The sequence below is a fragment of the Panicum virgatum genome, chromosome 5K (genome assembly GCF_016808335.1).
Source record: "Panicum virgatum strain AP13 chromosome 5K, P.virgatum_v5, whole genome shotgun sequence".
Classification (NCBI taxonomy): Eukaryota; Viridiplantae; Streptophyta; class Magnoliopsida; order Poales; family Poaceae; genus Panicum; species Panicum virgatum.
The window spans coordinates 8,554,260-8,573,555 of record NC_053140.1 but is presented as its reverse complement, the minus strand read 5'-3'; the positions used below and the strand labels follow the sequence as shown (position 1 = coordinate 8,573,555).

The following is a 19,296-nucleotide window of genomic DNA, read 5'->3' as shown; positions in this document are numbered from 1 at the left end:
CCGAATGTTAATGTAGGTAATCCGGGCAAGCAACCGGCCGGTGACGAGGACTGACGAGAAGAACCTCCTTTTTTGAGCTAGTTTTACGAGACTCCACGCTTGGTCAAGAACAAATCGGGGTTCAGATTGTCTTGCCCGTAAAATTGCTTGACTTGACCAAATTTGGTCCATTTTGTTTGGCGCCACGCGAAACCTTTAGGGTGTGTTTGGTTGGTGGGATGGTTTAGAATGGAACGGAGCGGCTCTATTTCTGAAGTTGTTTGGTTGGAGAACGAGAGAAAGCGGCTCTAGATGAGGAATATTCCACATAGATTCGGGATGAGCTCGTTCCGTGAAATCGGTCGAACGAGTTCACTCCACTTTTACGCCGTCTCATGCCGTCTTTCTTGCTCCATGCGCTGTCCATGGCTAGCCACTGGAGCTTCGATTCACTGGCACAGGACTTCGATTCGCTAGCTTGTGACTTCAATTTGGTGGCCGGTGCTTCGATTCGGCTGCAGCAAGCAGCAAGCGCGCGGCCGCAGCAAGCAAGCGCTCGGCCGTAGCAACGAAGGAGGCTGGTCGCGCGGCCGCAGCGGCGCGCGGAGCCGACGGCGAGGTTGCAGGCGCGGGCGCGCAAGGCCGGGCGAGTACGCGGCAGCGGCAGCGGCAGGCAAGCCCTGCAGGTAGCCGTAGACAGCGACCGCGACGAGGAAGAAGATGCCGCTATTTCACAGACAGGTGGATCCAGAAGTAACGGAACTCGACGGACCGTGAGCTATCATATACCTATTCTTCCAACTAAACACAAAAATGGAACCGCTCCAACCCTCCAAACAAACATAAGATGGAACCATTCCATTTCTAAAATTAGGAATTGATCTGTTCCATTCTACCTCGCTCTCCAACCAAACACTGCCTTAGTTTTATTCTGATCCAGCCGTGAGCCGTGAGGCACAGTATGATGCAAGCATCGATCATATCTAGAACGGATACTACTAAGGGCCTGTTTGGCTCCAGGACTTTTTCCAAAAGTCCCTATCACATCAAAAGGAATCTTACTATTTTATATTATTAAATAAAATCTGTTTATAAATGTTTTTTGACAGCTGAGTGCTTTTTCGCGAGACGAATCTAATGAGCCTAATTAATCGATGATTGGCTACAGTGATGCTACAGTAACCATTCGCTAATCATAGATTAAGATACATCATTAGATTCGTCTCGCAGTTTAGCCCCAGAGTTCTGCAGTTAGTTTTATAATTAATATTTATTTAATACTTCTAAATACTAAAAAGTCCCTAGGACTTTTTTGAAGTCCCTCAATCTAAACACCCCCTAATTACTGGTTAGTTACAGCTGCTCCCTGGATATTAATACAAAGATCTCTGAATTGGAGACGGACTGATGGAGTTGGGACGACTGACGGCTGATAAAGCGCTCCCTTTCAGAGTGATGAAGTGGTTCCTTTTTCGCAACAGGAAATAAAAGGTGGTGGAGTGGCGAATACATTCTTCCTCCTCCCACGATGGCCCAAACTCTATTTGGAACCCGGCACTCGCGGGAGACGTTATCCTGTCCATGAATCATGTATCGAGATCTGTGCAATGTTGTCTTATTTGAGTGTATTACTTTGTATTTATATTTTTCTATTTCCGTATTTAAGTGGTGCTCTGCCGCGTTTGTCAGTGGAAGGACTTAAAAGTTCGCCCGCATCGAGAAAAGCCTGCGTCATGTATACTGTTCAATTTTTTTCAACCGTCGTACTCATTAGTGGTTGTCCTTTCAACAATTTAATATATTGTTGTAGTTAGCCGTTGCTACTAGTGGGATAGTACTTTGTTGTTTTGATTATTTTTTGAAATGCTGCTATAATATTTTGAACATCTAATAAGTATTAATATCATATTTAATTGCATATGTCTAGTACAATCTGTTACATGATCTCACATGTAATATGGAGAGAATCACCTACAGAACCAACTCTGTTTTAATTAATATTTAAATTATACTAGTTTGTACAAGCATAAAATTTGTTACATATTCTCGTTTGTACATCCTTGTACAGACAAACTCTTTAAGAATCGAGTTTATAATACTTCAATTAATATCTAAATTATTTACTACATACATTCATCTTCCGCCTTACTAATACTACATACAACCTCCTACCCAGTACACCCCAGTACCCCTTCACCACCGAGTCATATAAGTGGCGCGAACTGGGTAACTGGTACCAGGAGATACCGCCTTAAGCTGAAGTTCTAGGTGCTGAACCTTGAGCATTTGAGCATTTTACCTTGTACCATCTAACACTAGGTGGATGATGAAGAAAAAATTTTAAATACTTTTGATGCCTCCAGTCCAGCGGTACATTCTGACACCACATCCACATAGGTAACCCTGGTAGTACCGTCTCATCCCTCGTAGCACACCTAAGCAGCGATATAAACATTAAATTACTAACAAAATAATAAAATTTCATCTCAAGTGAGCAGATTAACTAGTTAAACAAGGACATGCCTTAATCATAGTACCACGTCAGTTAGGAATGCAAAAAAAAGCATGTGACAATCATATGTTTAGTCTTTCAAAAAAAGATAATGGACTGCTAAATTCTTTTTTTTTGCAGTTGATTGACACGTATTCAACTTGAATTAGAAAATTATATCATTTTCTTATTGTTGTAGACATATACATGGAGCAATGCATTAATGAAAGAGATGTTCAATAGTTAGAGGAGTGCATTTAGACAATATACACAAGAAGAGATGTTGAATATGAAGCAAAGAACTGAATTAGCAGCTACACTTATGCAGCCAATTAACCAACCAAAACAGTAGGACAGGCAAGCATAAACATCATCCATAAATGAAGCGCATACCTGCTACCACCAAGTATCGGAAAACTGAAGAGTATTTTTTTATATTGATTAATCTACACGATCCAGAATTTCACACATGTTTCTTCATACATGCAAATACACATTTTCTCGTTGATTACACTACACAATCCAGAACTTTATACATACCAATACAAGCACACTCAATTTGGACACAACCACACTCCGACAGTGCTGCATTGCTACACCAGAGAAGAAATCGCAGCTTAACCTATCACTAGTAAGTTGGCCTGTGCTAACGCCACGGGTAAAAAAAACATATTTAAGTGCAGTATCACATAATTTTACTCAATGCATACAATACTATCATAAGACCAGAAGGCCGAGCAAATAGCTTAGAAGGATGTCAGAAGCCGGAATGCTAAATAATGAACGCCTTGCAGTGACTAAATAAACTTAAGAAGCTGGAATGCTGAATACTGAGCTAGAAATAAAAAAAAGAATCCATCTATCATGCTGAATGCTAACAGATGCTGAACAAAAATTTCTTTTAGGATTACACACCTTTGGTTGTCCAAAGGCCACACCATCTAAGAAACTGACAGGGGCAATACAAGCCGATGACTCTTCTCCTGCCGGAGGATGGGAAACATCAGCACCAAAAACGATTGTCGGCACATCCGAGACAACAGGTATGCCATTAGTCATGGATGCTTTCTCAAGAACTGTATTGCGCCCTCCGACTTGATAAACACATAACAAATATCACTTCCATGACAACTGAAGCACATCAGATGAAAGAAAGCAGTAAACTGCACTGACCTTCACAATGATTTTTAAGGGCCACACATTCAAAATATTGCTTGTTTTTGTTGGGCTTTGGGTTGATGCATTTTAAACATACAAAGCACATGTTTCACATAAAGAAGATGTAACATAGTTTTGTTGATTGCACAACCACATTCATAGAGCAAAATCAAATTTAATGCATGTTTTTTACGCAAGCTACTTATTGCAGTTCCATAGAAATACAAGAAACACTGCATGGCAAATGATCAGCTCACACTGCATGGCAAACTTAATCCTTCTATTAGTTTTAAGAAACTAAAGGTGTTTGGTGAGAAAGTAAGAGGTTCTGTGTGACGACACCAGGCTTTTAAGTCACCTATGCTCTGCAAATGACAGGATTGTCGAACCCAGTAAATGTGATTTTGCTTCCTGAAACAAAAGTAAAACATTACAGAACAAACAACAAACATTTCACTATAGTGCCTACTGCAGGTGCAGCACTTGCAGTCCCATAATCTCCTTAAAGCTGGATAGATATGCCATTTTAGTTTAGAAATGCAGGATGCGAGGCAAGCTTTTACAAACTCATTTGAAAGTGAAGCTGGAAGCACAAGACACAGTACAATTCCCATGGAATTGTGAACAATCATGTTCGAAACAGCACTGAGGTACCTGCATATATGCTTCACGCCCATCACATTCACATCCTGGGACACATTGTACCTTCAATATACATGGCAAATTATAGATGGCATTTTCAGGAAAAATAGCAAACAGCAAGGTATATGGTGACCATTTGATATTATTGGAAGCAAGAGAGAGACACTGACACCACATACTTTTATTCCCATGCAAATTCACTTTAGCGGCATTCTATCAAACACTTTAGGGACATAGAGCATTAAGCACTGAGCACGTGATTCTAAACAAATTAGCATCCACAATCTAGGCACAATACGGAAAAGACTAATGGGTGAGAACAAAGGGAAACAACTTGCCTTCACTATCTCCAGTGGCGACGATGGGGGCGGAGGCAGTGGTCGTCAGGGTCAGCGTCCGGGGCGATGAGGAGATGGCGGGAGAAGGCGGCAACGGTCTGGAGGACGGGCGCCAGTGGGGGTCGCGGGGGTGGAGGAGGAGACCCGTGCCGCCCGCCGCCCGCGCAGCAGAAAGGCGCCGGCCACCGTGGCCACGGCCGGTTGGCCAACGCCTCCGCGCGCGAGCGTGGCACAGAGGCAACGTCGGCCTGCCGCGTCACCGGCCAGCGCCTCCACGTGCGCGAGCACCGGTACAGGAAGCCGGCAGAGAGGGGACCCCAGGCAGGCGCCGGCCACCGGGGCCACGGCCTCCGCGTTTGCGAGCACGAGGGCGACGCAGATCCGCGAGGGACGGAGCGGATCGGGCGGCTCCTCCTCCCGCCCGAGCGCCGCCGCTCGCTATCGCCGGCTGCTGGCAAGGAGGAGAGCCAGATCTGGGGGATCGGTGGCCGGGTTCGCAGGGGCGCGGCGAGGGGCGGCCGGATCCCAGCCCGGCCCGCGAACGGCGGCGAGGGGCGCCGGATCTGAGCCCGCCAACGCCGGATCGGGGCACACCATCGCCGGATCTGGGCGCGCCGCCGCCGGTGTCGCTCGCTGGCCTCGGGAGCACCGACCGTGGGTTTAGACGGAGATGATGAGAGAGAAAGTAAATGGTTCAAATGATTTTGAAATGTGGCGGCGGAGATGGTATCTTTTTATTTTGTATAACAGCTGTACATATATGCGTATAAAGTACACGATTTGATGTAAATTTGTTTCCGTTTTGACGCCGCTCGGATCTCGAGGTGCAAATAGAGGTTCAGGATAACACCTACCGGGTTACTCGAGTGCTAGAAATCTTCATTCGAGTTTTCGTGGCCCTCCGAGATGTTTAGCGAGAGGAGGATACTAGGCCTAGGCTTAGGCTCGGCTATCCTGCCAAATTTGCTCTCTGCACGGGAACGGAATGGCTGCAGCGGCGCACTCAATCAAGAGTGTGCCCGCAAAGTAAAGAGCCTTGTACGCATGGGTCACCGGGACAAGCTGTACTACAGAAGGACAAAAAAATGAATAGGTTTAGCAATACTGAGCATACAGGGTACACGACTTGAGCATGCTATGATGGTGCGGTCTTCACGGGCGTACTATACTCTAATCATATACTCATGCCCAGCCTTGCTTGACCGAGATTCACACAGTTAGGCTTAGTCATTTCAGTGGTTAGTAGCTTCTAGTTTGTCCTAACAGGATGGATGGCAATAAGCAGCTCGTCATTTCTTTTTCCAACGGAAGGTAACAGTGAGTAACCTCTCAGATCGGTAAGATAAGAACACCACAGTTTCTTCATCACCGAGAAACGCGAAGAAACAATCTTTACGTTGAAGAGCTATGAGTTATAGAATTTTGAGGAAAATAAAAGACTCACTATATCATCAACACTTTCAAGTTAACGCAAAAAAAAAAGTTAACGCACATCAGAGATCAGACAACGAATAACTTAACATTTCTTCAGGTTTGGACGGTACATCAACTGCTGCGATTAATAGGTGTTCCGACAGCCCATCAACCGGACTCGCTCTCGCCTGTCCACACGGGAGAAGAGAGGGAGATCCAACCAGCCATCTAATTACCATACCGATTTACCGTTTACATGGCGGGGTCTTTATCAGCGAGGAGGGTAAAACCACGGCGCCGCGGGAGATGCCAACCACCCGTCCAGCTCCCCCGATGAGCTCACCGGCCACCACCCACACACACCCAACAGCGAAGCTGACGCGGACGCCGACGCACGTGCTGACGTACGCGCAGCGTCCCCGAGAATCCTTGGCGCGGTGTAGCCTGTAGGCGCGGTGCGGGCTAAGCCGGGGCGCGCGCCGACCGCGGCGTGGGCGGCGCCTCGGGCTCCGGCTCCGCGTTCAGGTCGAGGCCGGCGCGCGGAGCCGGCGCCGTTGCCGGCGCCGGCGTCGGCGGGGCTGCGGGGGGCTCCTCCGCCCGCGCCTGGGCGGGGGGCGTGGCCGGCGGCGCCGGGGTGGCGAAGTCCTCCCAGCAGAAGCTGGGCCGCCACGCCGGCGCGCGCGGTGCGGGGCGGGCGCCGGCGCCGCAGATGCGCCGGGAGGCGTCGCGCATGCGCCGGAGGATGGCGTAGAACTCCTCGACCTCGGCGTCGGAGGCCTCGTCGGCGCCGGCGGGGGCGGGGGCGGCGCCGGCGATGTCGGTGGCGGCGCGTTTGCGCTTGGCGGTGGCGGCGGTCGCGTCCATGTCTGGTCTCACAGGCAGCGTGCTGGGCGGCAGTGCGCGCGGAGGAGCGGAGGTGCGTTTGGTGGCTCAGAAGAAGTGTTATGGAAGAAAAGGAAAAGGTCCGGTGGCTTATAAGTAGGGATGGCAATGGGTACCCGAAACCCGAGTACCCGACGGGTTTTACCCGATAAGAAGGCGGGTATGGAATGATTTTTCTACCCGTGGGTACATTATTGGACAAAATCCTATACCCATCGGGTATGGCGGGTACGGGTGCGGGTTTATACTACCCATACCCGCCTACCCGTGGGTAAGAAATACCCGTAGGAAAAACAAATGAGCCTAAGTATCTAACTCATTTTAGCACATATGACTTATGAATTTAGCTTAAATCCAATTAAACCCTCCTAGTATATATATTGTTGAACCCTCTCTAACTCATGTTAACCCATATGAGCCATTAACTTGTTGAAATGAAGCTTGTAATGATTTATTTTTTATGTGAATGTCTAATATTTACATGTAATACTCGGGTATGATTTCGGGTGTGGGTTACCCGACGGGTAAAAATTACCCGGCGGGTATGGGTATGGAATCATTTTCTTACCCATATGCGGGTACGGGTAACCCGACGGGTAAAATTTAATCCTAACGGGTACGGGTATGGGTGGCCACTACCCGACGGGTATATACCCGTTGCCATCGCTACTTATAAGCAAGCGAAGGGAATAGGAGGGGGGCAATTATGCTGGAATATTTTTACTTTGAAATTTCTAGGGGTGGTGGTCTTCTTTTTCTAAGCTGGGATCAAGTGGTTTTTGCCAGTATTATTTGAGGACAATAGTGACCCACTTCTTAACCATTTTCTTTTTGAATCAATAGGAGGGGATGTGCATTCCCTGCTGATTATATACCAACTTCTTAACTTTCGATATGAAGGCACCCCAACTTATCATTTGATTTGAATTGGTTGTGCCCAACAAGCTAACATTGATCATTCAAGCGAAAATTGCATAATACAGCTTTCGGTTGGACGCCTTCTACAAATTATCACTTAATGCCAACTAGAAAAAAATCAGAGAATATTTCGGAGATAATGACATTACTTATGGTCATATGATAACTTCACGTGATTTAGCTCTTAACAAACCCTTGCCGCAAAATGTGAGCCGGAATTATGGAAGCTTATGAACATGCCTTTGATGAATTGTTAGTCATACAGTAGCGGCGCCTTCATTAAGACGTGAACAAATTGTCATATTGTACCTTTTCTTCAATGAGGCCAAGTGAAAGTGCCAAAGTTTGGAATTTTCGTATAATGTGGAATTTCTTTTGCCGAAAGGCTTCCTTTTCAAATTGTCATCTACGATTCCATCATAAACTACACGTAGTTTTTGTCCTCGGCCATATCTAATACAACAAAAGGATTCAGTTTCAAATTGCTGAACAACGCTACACTATGATGATACATATTGCATTGGTCCAATAAACTTGCATTGGATCAACCATTTTAAACCCGTCATAATTCATGGTGAACTCAAAACAGAAAGTTATGATGCGTAGATGGATTTGAGGCAGTATTCATCCAAATTCCTAGCGGCTTGAAATTGAAATACATTTAATAGATCATGACATTACTCCCTCCATCCACTTTTGATAGCTATATTTCAAAACTTCAAATGTTCAAAAATGATAGCTATATTTGCTATTGGTATGGGTTGTAGCAATAAATAGCACTAGAAACGAGGAATTCCCAGTTAAAACATTGGAGGGCCCACAAAAAGTCTATGTTGCATTTATGACATTGATAAGCACATTTGGTGCCCTTGGTCATTGTGCCATATGGAAATATATCAATCAAAACTGGATGGAGGGAGTAGTTCGTAAGACATTTTTGCTCTTCATCTGTGATTCTGACATTCTGTCTTGTACATTGCAAATCTTGTAGAATCATATGAGCTGGGAGTTTGTTGAAATTTTCAAGTCTATACTTGAGAATTTGCATGCTAGTTAGGCCATGGCATCGATGATGTGTATAATTGTCATCTTATACCATTTTTTTTATTAAGCAACTAAAAGCCACAAAGTTTGGGATATGTTTCATTATCAAGTTTGTATTGACGCTTGCCATACATAAATCATTTATCCTTTTTCTTGGAAGCAAGTCCAAGTAGTAAAGTTGAGGAAAGGTTCCATGATCAACTTGGCATCTATAGTTGCTTCCAAAAATACACGTTACTGTCTATCCTCGAATACGAAAATGTACTGTAGTATGTAAAACCACTGAGCTGAGCCATCCATTCAATGTGACTTAACCCTGGGGCAAGTCTACATTATGAAAAAAATGGTATAATCCTGTCGGGTACCATGGTTAGGGGCGTTCTAATCATGGGACTAAAATCGCCCTAAAAACGAAAATATGTGTTAGGCAACCGGGCTCACGAAGGCCTACAGCCTCCTTCCAATCTGGAAGAAAGGAAAGGACTCAAAGTAGCCCAACACGGGGCCCACATACACAGTGCGGCCCATTCGCACCCCCCTCGAACCCGCGGGGCGATCTCCGCCTCGCTCGAGGGCTCCTCGCCGAGACCCTCGACCGCGCCCCGCGTCTCCGCCTCGCTCGAGGCCACCCCTCGACAGGAAGGCATTAAATGCCAACCACTCCTCCACAGCGCCCGGGTCAGATGGCGTCAGGCCGTAATTCCCCACAGTGGATGTGACCGGAGTCCCGTCCGCCAACTCCGGTCACTGCTCTGCCATTTCGGACGCTGTGGCGACACTGTGGGAACCTGCGACGCAGTAAAAGACGTGTTCGGCACTGTTCCAGCCACTGTACTGCCAATTCCCCATACCTCCTTCAAACTTCCCCCTTCGCGGAGCCCTCGAGCGGCATGGGCACGACCCTCGGAAAGCGGCTCTGGCCTTGACTAGGACAAGACCCTGGCCTGCAGGACCCTCGGAACGTCGCCACGCCACGCCTGGAGGACGGTACCCCCTACAGCAACGACCACGCCGCCCGCTGGTGTTACAAGGACACCAGCGCGATCTCCGCAAGGCCAAGGACGACGCCCATTACGACTGCCACGCCAGACGTCATACCTCACAGTATACTTTTCACAGTGCTCGACCACTGCGCCCCCGCGATTCGGGAAGAAGACGACGACTTCCACGATTTTCTGTGCATGTACACCGCCCCTCTTTGTGTCTATAAAAGGAGGAGGCGGGCTTTATCTTAGGGGGTCGGTCCATCCGGTAGCACACAACATTCAGCACTACTCACAGAGGCTAAACGGCCTTTTGAGTTCCGATATTGGCACTCGCCTTAATCAATTCCTCCTCTAGCAGAGACCTGGGAGTTTTCCCCCCTCTTTCGCCTCGCTTGTACCCCTATTACAGACACCCCCGGTGCAAGACAGTATAGTGCTCTCGCACACCCATTTGCTGGACGTACAGCCTCCCCTGCCGGAACCAGGATAAATCCGTACGTGACTGTGTTGCCTATTGCATCAACATCTGGGACGAGGAACACACAGTATCATCACTAATTAGGTCCGGACCGCCGGGTCAGGACACCGGCAAATCCCCACTATGCGAAACCATCAATGTTTGACAACCACTCGATTTTAATGTTTTGCACAATGTGAAATTATAGTTATACAAGACCACTGTAGGGCAATGGTCTCGTTGGACTATTATATTATATTGAAGCCAAAGCTTGGTCGAATGGGCTTGGAAATTTTGGTCTCGAGATGCCAAGATGTGGCCGTGGACCCACCACGGGCAAGGTTGGCTGCCGAAGTGGGGAGTCTCTCCATCATTTCACAAACGCTAACGCCGGTCCCATTTGTGCTCGCATACGCTGGCCCGAATTCTATCGTTGGCAATCACCGATTGATCGGACCTGACTAATAGATTCCTCGCCAAGGACTTACGTACAGAGGCCCACCCGCCAACGCGCTTTCGTGCTATGGGGGGCCGCTTGTACACTGACTGCAAAATATCAGTAGTAGCCTCCCTGTGCAGCGCCACGTCCCCTTCGTGCGTAGCGGCTAACCGCCCGAGCAGCGGGCGTGGCGACCGTCGACGGGCTCGGCCGGGCCTCGGGGACTCCGCGCCCCAGGTGACGTCACGGGACACCGTACACGCGCGCCACCCGTGCGTCACGGCGGAGATGGGACGCGTCCACCACCGCCGCGCCACTAGTCAAAAAAGTTGCTTTCGGCGCCGGCAACTGCGTGCCCGTGTTGTGTCACTCGCAGACGTCCTTGTTGAACAAGGTCAGTGGCTACAAGTTACGCTACGTGCCAAGGCCAATTGCTTGGGAAAATTAGGGGAATTTCGACTCTATCCTCTCGTGCATCCCATCCGGAAACTAATTATTAGTATATAAATTCTGCTGTATAACAAAGATTATGTATCAAAAAATAATATAAAAACTAATTATTTATGACGAAGTGGGAGTTCAGCTGGTGGAGGAGGAGGGCTATTCGCAATCACGGAAGGCCAAAAGCTAGGCTATAGCGAGGTAGCGACGGACCGCAACAGGCAACAGCATCCGGCCTTTGAAATGTGAGCGTCGGAACCAAGCCGGTACTAGCTTACAGTCATCTCAAGCTTTAAATCATTTCCTGGTTATTCCCTGCTTTGTCTTTGATTTCTCGATTCCTTGGAGCGGTGATGGGGCCCTAGGGAACGTAACTTTGTGGACAATTTGCAGGAAAGAAAAATAGAATAAAAGTTGGCGCGCATGCACTTGGTCGGGGATCACTCAATTTCCCCCACAAAGCAACGTAGTAGGCTGTAGATGATGCAAGAGCGAGGCTAGCGAAATTCGGTTTCTACTTTCCAGCGAACTTGTGTGCCTCGCGAATTTTGGTGCTATTTCGGAGGGTTTCTCCCAAAACAAGTTTACTAGTGAGGTTAAAACTAGTGAAGCTTACAAAAAACTGGTGAAGCCAAAAGTACATCCAACTTGCAGTTTGTTTTAGGTTGATTTTTTTAAAAAAAATTATACAGTACAACTCAAACACTCATAGTACTCATCTGGCTCAGTTACCGTTCAGCTCAGTTATCAATTTTATAATTTTAGTAACAGTGCAATAAAATTATGCACTGAAACTGGACTAAGTTTCAGTACCTAATTTGCGGGAAAATAATGAAACCGAACCTGGAATAAATTCTTCTATTTATAATAGGTCCAATAGCACGCCAACCCGCTTTTTCAAAAGTCTGGTACCGATAGATGGGTACGGTACCTTTAAGATTCGATGCTAGCTTCCTGGAAGCCCTTGCGCTAGGGCCTAGGGGCCATACGGTACTAGTTTGACAAACAAGTGGGAAAAATAGAAGAGGATTTTGGCACGATAGGGCCTAGGGGCCAACTGTCAGTGTCAGAATAGTTGTTGAACGGACAATTATTGTTGCTCAGAGGGGATCAACCGACGTACGTAATGTTTTTATACGACCCGACCACCGTATGTGTGCTGCTCGGCGCGGTGCTTTCCGGTCCTGGACCCGTTAGCTTTGCAGAAGATTTTCTCTTTCTTTTTTTGAAAAATACAAATTGGAGAAGATTTTCAGCGCCGATTTCCTTTCAGCTTCCCCGTCCACATATTTTTCCACTCGAATCTGCACTTGCGAAAACGATTCGAGACTCGAGAGGGGAAACCAGCCGCCTGCAACCGCAGCGACACGCAAATCGGGGGGGGGGGGGGGGGGGGGGGGGGGGTCGCCCATGGCTGACGTCAGAATGCTTTCTTCAGTGCGCTGTCGTCACCGGCGCCGGCGGGCCGGACATCACCGCGCACCTGCTCGGCGGGCCCCACATCAACCCATCCACGAGCCGGGCCGCTCGTGAGCCGTGACCTTGACCCGCGAGCACTGACCAGGTCAAGGTCTCCTTAAACAAGTGCCGCTCCTCGATGCGCCAGATGTTGCGGCCCCACACACACTGCATCCCAGCCTGGCCCTACCGAGCGAGCAAATGCGTCAGTGCCGCGGGCATCCAGCGAGCGAGGACAAGTGGGCAAATGCCAGATCGAAAGCGCCCATGAGTGATGGCCACCGTATATTCGTGTCGTGGTACGATCCATCAGGCGTCGCACAAGGTGCTCCGACTCTTATGATAGTATTTTTTAAAAAAAAAGAGGTGCTCCGATTCGTATTTTTTTTCACAAAAAGGTGTTCCGATTACGCGACTAGTGGAGCTCGCGATCAGCGGGCACGAAAAATGAGCACGAACAGACGATACGCCAACGCGAGACGGTGAGATTGATGGTAAAAGTAAATGCATACCTATTGCCGCCGTCGTTCCCTTTTTTTTTGACTGGTGAGGCGCGGTACGGTGCCTAGGTCCAACACAAGTGTCCGGTCGAGAGTCGGTAAATAACGAGAACCATACCAGTTGTAAAAAAAAAAGAATAAATCCAATTTACCCCCTAAACTTGTGAAGAAGTCTAAATACCCTCTGAACAACAAAAACCAGACATATTGCCCCCTCAACTCTTAAAACCGTGCAAATCACCCCCTTGCTGGTTTTTACAGTGATTTTCGATGATGTCAGCATGTGGGTCCCACCCGTCAGCCTCTCTCCCCTCTCCTCTTTTTCCTTTTTCTTCTTCTTTTTTCTTTTTCTCTCTTTTCTCTTTCTTTTCTCTTTTCCTTTTCCCCTGGCTCTCTCCTCTCCTCATCTTCTTCGCAGGGCCCAGGCGGGGCGGCGCTCCCGCCTACCGGCGGTGGAGCTCCGGCCACGCCCCCTAGCAGGGCCCAGGCGGAGGCGGCGCCCCACCTCCCGGCGGCGGAGCTCCGGCCACGCCCTCTAGTAGGGCTCGGGGGGCGGGGCGACGCCCATGCCCCCCGGTGGCGGACCGGGCAGGCTCCGACCATGCCCCCTGCAGGCAGGGCCGAGGTGGGGCGGCGGGGTGATGCCCCTGCCTCCCGGCGGCGGAGCTCCGGCCGCCGGCCAGGCAGGCTCGCGGCACCCTCCGGCCTACGCCTCCAGATCCGGCCCACTGCCGTCGCCTATTGCCACACGGAGGGGCGCGCGGAGGTCCACCATGGCGGGGGCGGAGGCTCGCGGCGGCCAGGCGGCGGCGGCACTGGCGGCGCCCGGTAGGGAGAGCTGGAGGGTGGCGAGCGCCGGCGGCGGTGGAGAGGTGATCGGAGAGGAGAGGGGAAAGAGGAGAGGGACTGACGTGTGGGATCCGCATGCTGACGTCAGCAAAACCACCATGAAAACCAATCAGGGGTGATTTATCCGGTTTTATAAGTTGAGGGGGGCAATATGTCTGGTTTTGTAGTTCATGTGGTATTTTAGACTTCTTGACAAGTTTAGGGGATAAATTGGACTTGTTCAAAAAAAAAGTATATTTCTTTTTTACTGAGAAAGCGATGTGAGGGAGTATAGTAGTCTAGTAGACGATACTGTATTTTTACCGGCGCGGGCTGAATGCGAAACATAGAAGTGCATGCAAACGACTGTCTCGCAAGTCGCAACGAGTTGTCACTTGTCACGAAGTTGAGTTCCCCTAGCTAGCTCCACGATGCCACGGGACGAGGTCGGCAGCTAGCTGCGGAGTTCGGCTCCTTTTTCCCCTGCGTGCCCAACCCAAAGTGTTGCAGACTTCGATCTTCCTGGACAGAAAATTAGGTGCGTGTCACTCTACCGTATTGGGTTGCTGGCTTCGTTTTGGCCACGATGCAATGCAATGCAACCAGGGGAATCCAAATACCCCCTTCTTGCACGACCAAGTGTGCCAGTGGCACAAGTGGGCGATCGGCACGGCGCACGTTTGTGGTAGCACTTTTGTGTTCGGTGGAGCGAACTGCGTAGTCTGGGTTTCGAGTCCCCAATTTTTTCGCCCCTCCTCCAGCGGCCCGCGGTTTTGTTCCGCAAAGCTGATTCTACAGTCAACCATGAAACTCACGGTCGACTCCACCGACTCGCACTAGCACCCACGTGATATCATTCCCCATTCCCCAGCCGAACAAATATCCTTCCCGTCCGCCTCTGTCTCTTCCATTCGCCTCTTCTATTCTCTCTCTTTCTCTTTCAGCTCGGCAAGCTCCGCACCCTCAGGGAGCGCGCGCGGAGGCGAGGCGGCGGCGGCAGGGGAGCTCAACCTGGGATCTCGCCCAAGGCGGCGGCGGCGAACTCCGCCCCTCAGGGAGCGCGCGCGGAGGCGTGGCGGGCTTCTCGGGAGGTGCGACGGCGGGCTCCGCGAGCGGCGGCGGCGCAGCGGACGGAGGGGAGCGGCGCGGCGGCGGGCTCCGCGAGCGGCGACGGCGAAGCAGACGGAGGGGAGCACCGCGGCGGCGGGCACCTCCGCCTCTCTCCGGCGGCCCCGGATCCGCGGCGGCAGCGGCTCGCGGGCTCCGGATCCGCGCCCCCGGCACCGGGGCCGCGGCGGGGAGGCGGTGCGGCGAGCTGCCGCGCGGCAGGCAATTTTTTTTTTCAAATTTTTTTCTTTTGATTTTGATGCATTTTTTTTCTATAAGCATTTTTTCTGAAGCAAATTTTTTTACTATTTTTTGTTCTGAATGTAAAATTTTTCTTTTCAAAATTTCTCAATTTTGTCTCTCAAATTTTTGTTTCTAACTTTTTTTTGTCAAAAACTTTTCTCTCTCCAAAATTTCTCTTACAATTTTTTTTCCAAAATCGGAAAACGACAAAAAAATTACTAAAAATGAAAAAAAAAACGGTCGGGAGATCGACCGTAGGAAGCCCCTCCCTACAGTCAACCGTAAATTAGCGAGACCCGTTTTGTTCCGAGAAAGACGGAGTTTTTTTTAATTTTTATATTATTTTTTTTTGATTTTTCAAAAATATATGCCGCAAAAAAAATTCGCAGATCTAGCACCTGTCGCCAGTTCAACTGGCGGTAAGGACATACCGCCGGATGAACTGGCGATATCGCTACAGTACGCTATCGCCGGTTCATCCGGCGGTATTTTTTTTTGACCTGGGCAGGTCATTTTCAATAAATCATAACTAATACATATGAACTCGGATGGAGATAAACTTTAAATGAAAATTGTAGATCTCGACGAGATCTACAATTTTGTAGTTCAAACTTTTTTCATTTGGAGCCATCTTGGTGCTCAAATAATCGATAAATGCTCCAGATCTAACATTTAATTTTGGATCTGAAACTTGTGACAATTATTTGAGCACCAAGATGGCTTCAAATGAAATAATTTTGAACTACAAAGTTGTAGATCTTGTTGGTTTCTATAATTTCTATATAAAGTTTATCTCCATACAAGTTTATATAGATTAATTATGATTTTTTGAAGGTGTGTTGTCCAGTGTGAGACCAAAATTTAAATTTTAGATCTAAAATTTGTGTCGATTATTTGAGCACAAAGATGGCTCCAAATGAAAAAAATTTGAACTACAAAGTTGTAGATCGCATCGAGATCTACAATGTTTGTATAAAGTTTATATCCATCCGAGTTCATATAAATTAGTTATGATTTTTTGAAAGTGAGTTACCCAAGTCAAAAGAAATTCTGCCGGATGAACCGGCGATAACACCGCTATAGTACCCCTATCGCCGGTTCATCCGGCGGTATGGCCTTGCCGCCAGTTGAACTGGCGACAGGAGGCCAGATCTGCAAAAAAAAATTGCGGCATATATTTTTGAAAAATCAAAAATTAAATAATATAAAAATTAAAAAAAGTCGAGAAAGACAGGCCACACAACAGAGCTGCAGCCGGCGCGTTGGGCCACATGGGCAGGCCGTTTCCCAGTTGGGCCGGTCCAGGGTGTAGCACTAGTTTTGGTCCTCTGGGCCACGTTGTTGGCTCTGCAGTTGGGTTGCATCCCAACTTGCACGAACCAAACGCAACACGCGTCCACGTGCGCAAAATCTATACATCATCTTCCGAAAGTTTTTTTCCCAACATAACTTCCAGTGTTTGAGATTCATGTAACCACTCTCATCCATCCATCTCTTCACTCAACCCTAACCCGGCACCCGCACGCGCCCCTCTCCTACCCCTGTGCGCCGCCGCCGCCCTCACCCGAGGGCCCTCGCTGCCGGCCCGGGGCTGCTCGCCCACCCCCACGCCGTCGTCGCCGCCCGTGCCCACAAGCACCGCTGCCACCCGCACGCCTCCTCCTCCCGGGCCCCTGTGCGCCGCCGCCGTCGTCACCCGCGGGCCGCCGCCGACGGCCAAGCTCTGCTCACCCCGCGCCCCCGCCACTGCATGTGCCCACGCGCACCGCCACCACCCGCGCGCCCTGCTGCTCTCTGAGCCGCTGCCTGCGTTGCCCCGCTCTGTGCCGCCGCCGCCCGCCGTCGGTCGCCGGCATCGGAGAAGATGAGGAGTAAATGTCGATTCAACATTTTCAAAATACTGCTTCAACATTTTCGAAATACTAGTTCAACATTTTCGAAATACTAGTTCAACATTTTCGAATGCTAGTTCAACATCAACTGGGCTTTAATGGGCTTTATAGATGGTTTGCTTAACCATCTTCCACAAGATGAATAGGGTCCCCCGTCCACGTGTGTCGCCTCTTTTCCATTGACCTTTTTTTCCCCTTTTTGCGGAGGGCATTGAATGGCCATGTTTGGTTAGAGGGTGAAAGATTTGACCACTAATTAAAAGTACTAAATGAAGTATAATTACCGAATCACCTCAAAAACTATGGAACATATCGGGTGCAAATCACAACTTCGTGAAAACTCGTGCAAACCACGATAAAAAAAGTCATCTAAATTCACCAAAAAATCACACATGTAGATGATATGATGCTATTCAATTTTGTAAAATATCTTGTCCAAACTCGACTTCGTTTGTGAGATATAAAAATAACAAATTTCAAGCCAGAAAGTTGTCCAGATGATTTGTTAGAAATTTGTTATTTTTTTATCTCACAAACGAAGCCGAGTTTGGACAAGATATTTTACAAAGTTGTGTATCATCATATTATCTTACATGTGTGATTTTTTTGGTAAATTTAGACGTCTTTTTTATCGTGGTTTGCATGAGTTTTCACGAAGATTGTGGTTTGCACTAGATGCGTTCCCCAAAAACTATGGTACTGTAGCAGTACTGTAACTAATGAGGTCTTTGACCTTACGGTCAGGGGATTATTAGGTGTGGTTACTATAGCATCACTGTAGCTAATCATGATGAACCTTGGCTTATTAGATTCATCTCGAAAAGTTACACTCATTCATAAAAAAGTTTCGCAAATAAATTTCGTTTAGTACTTCATGCACACATTCATCTTTTTGTGAAAAATTTTTTATCGTATAAACCAAACACGGCCAATCTTGGGCAACCATTTTTGGCTCCTGCACGGTACAAACAAAACAGCACGGACACGAGTGACGATGACACGGAAGGTGGGCGGGCTGCGTGCGCCACGCAATAAGCACCGCCCGTGGCCATCGTCCATCGACGACCCCCGGCAGATTCTGCACCGGCGCGCGGCGTCCGCACAGGTTAATGTGGTCCCGCCGATCCGTGGATGGCGCGGATTGGCCTGGCCTGGCCCGGCCGCACGCGCTGTCCCCAGGAAGGAAAAGATCCCATCCCATTCCCATATGGGCAGAGCAGGCAGCGCCGGCGGGATGAGTCTCCCACTGACGTGTGGCCCCTGAACTATGAGCCCGCAGATTAGTGGCACCGAGTCCTTTACAGTAAGCACAGGAATCGGTTCCGCGCCGGCGGGGCCCCGTGAGCAGGAGCACGAGTAAAACCCTCCTCTCTCGTGCGTGTCGCCTCGCATAGTCGCAGGGCATGTGACGATGGGAGGGAAGAGGGCAGGGCAGGCCGCGGCCGTGGCCGTGTCTGACGGGAAGAGATGACCCGTGCCGCGCGCGGCCACGCGGCGGCGTACGTATATTAATTGCTAGTATACTGCAATACAGGACCACATGGACGTTGGATCTACCGTCTCCGTATACGGTCGGTGCAGGTGAGCTGCGAGCCCGAAAGCGACCACTCGTGCCGTGTCACGCGCTGGCGTCCTCCGTCAGACCCGCCGTATCGGACAGGCAAGGTGCTGCGTCGACCTCGAAACGATTTGCGCTGCGTGGGCTGTGGCGGGGTTGCCGCCCGCCTAGTACGTCAAGCAACAGGGCGGCGAGAACGCCAACAGTGTGGCTCCATGTGCGAGCAATCGCTTTGCTCCGGAACGCCGCGCGCGGCATCGTCTCGGCCGTCTCCTCCCAGAAAATCTCGAGCTCAATCATTCGCATCTCCGCCGGGAACCACGCGGCCATGATCCTCCGCTTGCGCTGCTGATCGATGGCCTCGTATCGTCACGGACGACTGGTTTGTCGCGCGGCCTGGGAGGCTGGCTGCTTCGCCGGGTGGGTCTCTTTTGTTCTCGGGGCCTACCCGCCGGCCGCGATCACGCGAGCCTGCCCGGCGCCGTGCCCCTGGCGGCTGGTGCGGAGGGAGGCAGGTCCCCC

At 49.4% G+C, this 19,296-nt stretch overlaps 1 protein-coding gene across 3 annotated transcripts; it reads right to left on the bottom strand.

Moving 5' to 3' along the window:
* Positions 1 to 2,055: 2,055 nt before the first annotated feature.
* Positions 2,056 to 6,988, bottom strand: LOC120706110 (protein NEGATIVE REGULATOR OF RESISTANCE-like). Of its 3 annotated transcripts, XM_039990684.1 has the most exons (3): positions 4,283 to 6,988; positions 3,386 to 4,039; positions 2,056 to 2,414 (listed from the first exon to the last, which is right to left on the bottom strand). In XM_039990684.1, exon 1 carries the CDS (start codon positions 6,883 to 6,885, stop codon positions 6,484 to 6,486), a length of 402 nt encoding a protein of 133 aa, XP_039846618.1. In that variant the 5' UTR covers positions 6,886 to 6,988; the 3' UTR covers positions 2,056 to 2,414; positions 3,386 to 4,039; positions 4,283 to 6,483. The 3 variants fall into 3 exon arrangements, with proteins under 3 accessions (XP_039846618.1, XP_039846617.1, XP_039846619.1); XM_039990683.1 differs by having other exon boundaries at positions 3,386 to 6,988; XM_039990685.1 differs by lacking the exon at positions 3,386 to 4,039 and having other exon boundaries at positions 2,060 to 2,414.
* Between the last annotated feature and the right edge of the window lie 12,308 nt (positions 6,989 to 19,296).

Excerpts from the sequence above, each read along its gene's own strand:
- LOC120706110 (XM_039990683.1), bottom strand. The coding sequence starts at position 6,885 with ATGGACGCGACCGCCGCCACCGCCAAGCGCAAACGCGCCGCCACCGAC.